The sequence below is a fragment of the Panthera tigris genome, chromosome B3 (genome assembly GCF_018350195.1).
Source record: "Panthera tigris isolate Pti1 chromosome B3, P.tigris_Pti1_mat1.1, whole genome shotgun sequence".
NCBI classification, from domain to species: Eukaryota; Metazoa; Chordata; class Mammalia; order Carnivora; family Felidae; genus Panthera; species Panthera tigris.
Window position 1 is genome coordinate 141,123,495 of NC_056665.1, and position 6,687 is coordinate 141,130,181.

The 6,687-nt window shown below is 61.8% G+C and overlaps 1 protein-coding gene across 1 annotated transcript in view; it reads left to right on the forward strand.

Annotated features, from left to right (window-relative positions):
- The window catches only part of HHIPL1 (HHIP like 1), a 30,261-nt gene extending 25,895 nt beyond the window's left edge, over positions 1-4,366 (forward strand). The window contains exon 9 of the mRNA XM_042990511.1: positions 241-4,366. Within this exon, the coding sequence (XP_042846445.1) occupies positions 241-776 (536 nt within the window). The 3' untranslated portion in view covers positions 777-4,366. The remainder of the gene's footprint in view (positions 1-240) is intronic.
- The last annotated feature ends 2,321 nt before the right edge of the window (positions 4,367-6,687 follow it).

Below are 6,687 nucleotides of genomic sequence, written 5' to 3' on the forward strand. Positions count from 1 at the left end.
CCCAGTAGCAGACTGGCATAAGCCAGCTGCCAGCTAATGTGCACAGAATGAAGAAGCACCTCACACCCAGCCCCAGGCTGGCACCTCCAAGAGGTACCCCATCCTCAGGGTCAGAGCGGAGGGCAGAATGAGAACATTTTCCCCTTGTGGGGGGTGGGGGGGCGGTCTGCACTCCTGGGTGGAGAGCGGGGGTGGTGTGGGCGCCGGGGTCCCTCTGACTCCACCTCTTCCTCTGCGCAGAGTTCATCCGGAGGGAGGAGAGCACCCCACGGCCCACAGCGCGTGCACCCACCAAGGCGCCCCGCCGCAGCCGCCCCACGGCCGCTCGGCCCGCGCCCACCCCGCGGCCCGCCCGGCCCACTCGGCGGCCGGGGGGCCGGAGGGGCGGCGGGCGGCGGCGGGGGCGACCGGGCACGGCTGACCCCGCGCCCTCGAACGGCGCCGTGCGCCTGGTGCGGCCCGCGGGCCTGAGTCCCGGCCGCGGGCGTGTGGAGGTGTTCGCGGGTGGCCGCTGGGGCACCGTGTGCGACGACGCCTGGGACACCAAGGCCGCCGCCGTCGTGTGCCGCCAGCTGGGCTTTGCGCACGCCGTGCGGGCCACCAAGCGCGCGGAGTTCGGCGAGGGCCACGGGCTGCCCATCCTCCTGGACGACGTGCGCTGCGCGGGCGGCGAGCGCAACCTGCTGGAGTGCACGCACGCCGCCGTGGGCACGCACAACTGCGGGCACCAGGAGGACGCGGGCGTCGTGTGCAGCCACGAGGACCCTGACCTGTAGGCGAGCACCTGCCGGCCGGCCAGGCCACCTCCTTCCCGCCGGGGCCCGGTAGGGCCCCTCCGCCCTGAGCGCGCCGGGTGCGCGCCCGAGTCTGGAGGCGGAGGGGGCCCATCTGTAACGCCGTCCTGCGGCCCCGTGTGAGGTGTGTGCGGGGCTCGTGTGCGCTCTGTGTCCCTGCCCGTGTGTCTTCTGCAGACCAGAAGCCACAGCGTGTTGGGGTCTGTGTGCTCACGGGCCCCAGGTGTTCTTTCCTTACTCCCAGACATCTCAGGCACGTGCAGGAACACAGTCGGGCCCTGGACCCTGAGCACCGAGGGCTGCTACTCTTCAAGGGCAGACATGGCCCTTGGCCGAGTTAACAGAGGCACAGCTGGCAGACCGAGGGAGGGGACCAGGCCTGTCCTGCCCAGGGCTGGAGTGGAAGGCCCTGGACCATCTGGAGCATGGCCTGAGAACCCGTGGCCCAGCAGTCAGAGGTGCCGAAGAGAACAGGAAGGCAGTGGGGCCAAGGGAAGGTATTAGACCCATGGGTCTGGGCTGACCCGTGGGCCATGGCATCTGAGTGAGGGTCAGGCTGCCTAGGGGGAGGTGAGCGCCTGGGGAGGGGGTACTGGATGACCTCTGGGAGAAGCCTTCTGGTCATCTTGGGCTTCATTGTCATGCTGGGTCTATGTGGGTGCTCTGGGGACAATGCTGGGTCCCCTGGCCCTGAGACCTGACTCTCCAGTGCTCACTGGGACAGAAGCCACCCATCTGGCCACTCCAAGCACCACGGCCCCCAGCGAGTGAGTGAGGCATCAGGATTCTCCACTTTAAACGCTGTATCGGGGGCGCTGGAGCCACTTCGGTCATCTCCATCCCCACACGGCTCAGTGAAATCCCAGGGACCCCCGATTCCTCCAGCGGTTCCCCCCAGGAGTCCAGAAAGACTACTGATGCTCTGTCACCCAAAGCTGTGCCAACAACGTCACTGTTTACAACCCCCTTCCTGCCTCTTCTCTCTGATCCATGCTGCCTGGGATCTGGAGGTGGGGACGGAGGAGGGGGGCTGGTGGAAGTTCCTTTGCCCATTAAGCCCCTCCCCCGCCCAGCCGCTCCATGCAGTTCTGTCAAGGCTTGTCAAGTATAGTTGGGCATAGCCTCTGTTGGGGGGTGGGGGCGCAGAGAGAGCAAGCAGATGGTCCCTGGGCAGTGAGGACAGGATAGAGCCCATGTCAGGGCCTGTTGGGGCTCTGGGTGGGTCATCCCAGCCCAACCTGTCCATCCATTATCCTGAGAGTTGAGCTGGCATCAGGGGTGGTTGTGCCCAGCAGAGGAAAAGGTACAGGCAAGGCTGGGGCGCGCCTCCTGGCTGCTCCCTGACACGGAGTGCGGAATCCGGGACAGCACACGAAAGCTCAGGGTCACCTCCGGGACTCCTCATACCTCTGCCTTGAGTGGGGTTGGCAAGGGCCCTGGGCCCTGGCCGCTTGCCTGGCCCTGTTGAGCCCTGCCTGGAAACCATAGCCCCTGCTGTTGAGTGTGGCCCGTGTGCTGGGCACCATCGTCCGGATGGCACAGTATGTGTGAACTCATTTGAGCCTTTGAACGGCACTCTTCTCCTCATCATTTCACGGGTGGAGAAACTGAGGCGCACGGCCAGGGAGGGGAGGAGCCAGATGAGAGCACACGCAGCCTGGCTCTCGCACCTGCTGGTACCCTAACCGTTGCACCCTCTGGCTCCAGTGCTGCCAGGCCAGAGGGCGATGCAGCTTGGCCCAGGGGTGTTCCTGCCTGCGGTGGGCCTTCAGCCTCCTCCCACTGCCCCGCGGTGGCTGACGGGCATCTTCCCCAGTCGTGGGGACATTCCGAACAGTGCTAGGAGAGGGGAGGGCCCATGGGGACTATTCAGGCCGAACAAGCCTGGGGGGCTGAGTGTCTTAGGCCTGTCCCAGATGGGGCTGAGCTGAGACTAGAGCCCAGGGAAGCTGGGGGGCCCTCAGAGCAGGGTAGCCCCATGGCCCTCCCCAGTTGGGCAACCGGAGCTGTTTTTCCCCAAGCCTGGAATTGGGGGCGGGTGGCTCGAAGCAGCCTCTTCCTGGGGCTCCTCCACACTCTGCCCCTCCCCACCCTGTCGAGCCCCCTTTTCATTCCAAGGCCTGAAGGCCAGGATGCCACCAGGTGTGGCCTGGGAAGCGGGGTGCAGGTGACGGGGGGCATCTCCCATTGTACCTCAGCAGTGGCAGCCTGGTGCCACCATCTGGGGCTCCTGGTACCTTCCGCAAGTGGTGGAGCGGTCCAGCCCTCAGCGGGGCCCCGAGTGTCACTGTTGTTTGTGGGACAACTGGGCGCAGCCCCAGGCCCTTCCGTGCCTCTGGATGGGGTGCTGCCCCCCTCTGGTCCCCCACCTCATGACCCCCTCAGGCTCCAAACAAGGCTTAGGCTTCAGCCTGACTCCCAGCAAGGAGGTTGACACAGGCACACCGCTCCTTAAGTAGTAATACGGGTGGGTGGCTGACATTTGCTGAGCACCTACTATGTGCCAGGCACCGTTTAAAAGTTTTACTTAATATTCAGTCATTCGATCCTCACGTTAACTTTACGAGGCGAGTGTTATGGTCACCTTCCATTGTACAGATGTGGAAACCAAGGCCCAGTGAGGCTTCGTTACTTGCCAAATGTCATACGGCCAACATTAGAAACCAGGCAGTAGGGCTCTGGGGGCGGTCACGCTGCTGCCTAAAGAGCGTTGGATTCAGTGTCTCCCCCACCTCCCCTTGGCCCCTGGCATCGTGCAGATGGGGACACAAGCCCAGAGAGAGGCAGAGCCGGGTTCCGACTCCCTGTCCAGTGTTCCTTTTACTCCCCTGCCTACGGCTGGCTGCGGAGGGGGTGTTCCCAAGTGACTCTGTCCCCAGGGACTTTGCTCCTGCCTCAGAGTCCTCCTGGTCTCTGGGATAAGGGCTGACCCCAGGGGTCAAGGCTCCCTCTGTTCCCTATCAGCCTCTGCCATCACCCCCTCTCGTTGGGTCGGCAGTTAGAGTGCTCTCTCAGAACATGGTCCAGAGAGGGGCTGCTACAGCCCAAGTATCACACAGCTTAGTTCTCGAGTCCCTGGAGCCCAATGCTGCAGGGACATTCCAGGTGTGGCTGAGCACCCCTGATGGGGCCTCGTTTGTTCCTTGTTTACCTGCATCCCTCTCACAAAGCCCCAGCCAGGCCAGGGCCTTCGTCTCCTGTTCAGAGGACAGCCACTTCAGACCTGCATCTCCCTCAACAATTCCCGCTGGGAAACCACTTCCTGTCTGGCGTTCTCAAACTTGAGCAGAAACACTTGTGGGGCTGGTTAAAACACAGGTTGCTGGGGGCCCATCAGAGTTCTTGACTCCGTAAATCTCAGTGGGGCTGAGCATTTGCATTGCGACCCTGGCTGATGCTGAAGCTGCTGGCTTAGGGGGCCACACTTTGAGAACCACTGTCTACAGGGCTGTCCAATACTATGCAAACCATAATAGAAAATTTTCTAGTAGCCATGTTAAAAAAGCAAAACGAAATCGGTGAAGTGAATTTTAATAATATATTTTCTTTAATGCAGCATATTCAAAAATGATCATGTAACAGTTAATATAAAATATTAATGAGATTTTTAAAGCATTTTTTATATCCCATCAACCCAGCGTCTACACACACAGAACATATTAACTTGGACTAGCCATGTTTTTTTTTTCTTTTATGTTTATTGTTTATCTTGAGAGAGAGAAAGGAGAGAGCATGTGTGGGGGGGGGGGGGGGGGAGGGGGGGGCAGAGAGAAAGAAGAGAATCCCAAGCAGGCTCCATGCTGTTAGCACAGAGCTGGACGTGGGGCTTGATCCCACAAGCCGTGAGATCATGACCTGAGCTGAAATCAAGAGTCAAATGCTCAACTGACTGAGCCACCCCGATGCCTGTGGCCTAGCCATGTTTCACGGGCTGGATTGGCACATGTGGCCCGTGGCTACCATACCGGAAAGCCCAGTCTAAACCTTCCAATGAAGGGCCAGGTGGTTGGCCACATGCTTCCAGGCAGCGCCCTCTGCTGGCAGCTTGTAGTGCTGCCTGCCCAGTGCTGTCTGAGACCCACCTGAGCTTTGGGGTGGCCTGATCACAGGAGAGCTGGGAGAATCGGATGAGATGGCAGCGGGACAGCAGTGGACTTGGTACATGGGGAGGGGACACTGTTGACTCGCCCGAGTCAGGGACAGGGGTGCTCTATTGACGGAAATGCCAGTTGAGCCATAGTCACATTAAGTCAGAGGTTACTGGTGTTGAGTGATGCACCAGAGAGTATTAACGCCCATGCCTCTCCTGAGCTCTAGCTGCACAGGCTCACAAATGTACCTTGAGGCTCTCCCTATGCCTGCCTCATGTGAGACCCGAGACTGTGCCTAGGGCAGTTTAGGACCTGGCATTGTCCTCAAAAGACAATTGTTGGGAGCCCTCCCTCCAAATTGCCCCCAACCCCTGGTGCTTTCACAGCCCAGGAGGGGCTGTATAACCTGCCCACCCCCATCCACCGCTCCAAGCAGGGCCAGCCAGCGGCTGCTTCTCACCGCCACGTGGGGGCGCGGTGGCAGGCCAACGTGTCCCAGCCCTAACCCCCTAACCGTAGACGCGTGCGGCTCCCCAGCTCCCTGCGCCAGGAGGGATGCCCAGGCTGCGGTGGTTTGGGGACAGAAATCCTGTCTCTTCTGGGTCCAGCTCTTAAACTGTGGCCCTCTTCGTCACCCTGCAGCCCACACACCCCGAAGAATTCTGTCCGTAGTGGGGGCTGTCCCTGGCTGCACCTGGCAAAGAGGTACACGGACCTTCTGTTTCCAGCCCCCCACACCTCTCCGGGACTGGCCCACGAACGAGGCAGGGGAATGTCCCGTTCTCAGGAACTCGGCAGCGTCCATCTTTGGGTGCCTCCGCCCCAGCCCATTGGAGCTTTATCGGGACCAGGAGTGTGTACACCTGGCCCTTCCCATCCCCTGCTCCCACTCTGGGTGCCCCCCCCCCCCCCCCCGCCAGCGTAGAAATGAGACCTAACAGCGCAAAACTGGCTGCATTTGTGTCACCCAGACGGGTGAAGACAAGTTGGTTACGTAAACGGGAGGGAAGTTTCGGTTATTACTTCAGAAATACCCTTTGGCTACGGCGGGCACATTTCTCGCTTTCCCTCGAGGGGCCACCTTGCGCACCTAGACTTTGACGCACTCCAACTCGGGCTCCTTCGGACTGGGGTCAGCGCCTCCGACTTGGCTTTTCCTGGAGGCGCCAAGACGCAGGGAGAGCAGACTCTGGTCCAGCTGTGCGCTCTTCAGTCGCTGACACAGCTTCCCCGTGTCCCCGGGGTCCTCGCCACCTGCCCCGTGGCCCCGCGAGGAGACCAGGGACGCTAGGCGTGGACCCGCCAGGCAGGCGGAGCCAGCTTGTGGGGGTTGGGGGTTCCAGAGAGAGGTTTTGGGAACAGTCGGCGCAATACGGACGTTTGGAGTCTGGGATGGGGTTCCCAGGGAGGTTTCAGGGAGAAGGAAAGGGGCCTAGGACCGCGCGCAGAGAACGCGTTTATTTGCAGGCGCCCTAGGGGGCGGAAACAGCCAGCTGGACCTTGCTCTGCCGCCGGGGCAGGAAGCGCGGAGGAAACGGGGTTGCCAAGGACAACGCGTTCTGGGCGGAGCTGCTGCTAGGATAGAGCTTGAGGAGCTGGGGGCGGGGCCTGGGGAGGAGGGGGGGCAGAGGGCGGAGCGTGGGGGGACTGAGCCAGAAGCGGCATTGTGATTGGAGAAGATCTCATGTTCTGGGCGGGGCCTGAGCGCGGGGGGGCGGTGTTGAGGTTGGGGCGGAGCTAGGGGCGGGGCGGGGGCGGGCGCCGAGAGCTGGAGCGGGTGGCGGAGACGTGGTTGGCCGGGA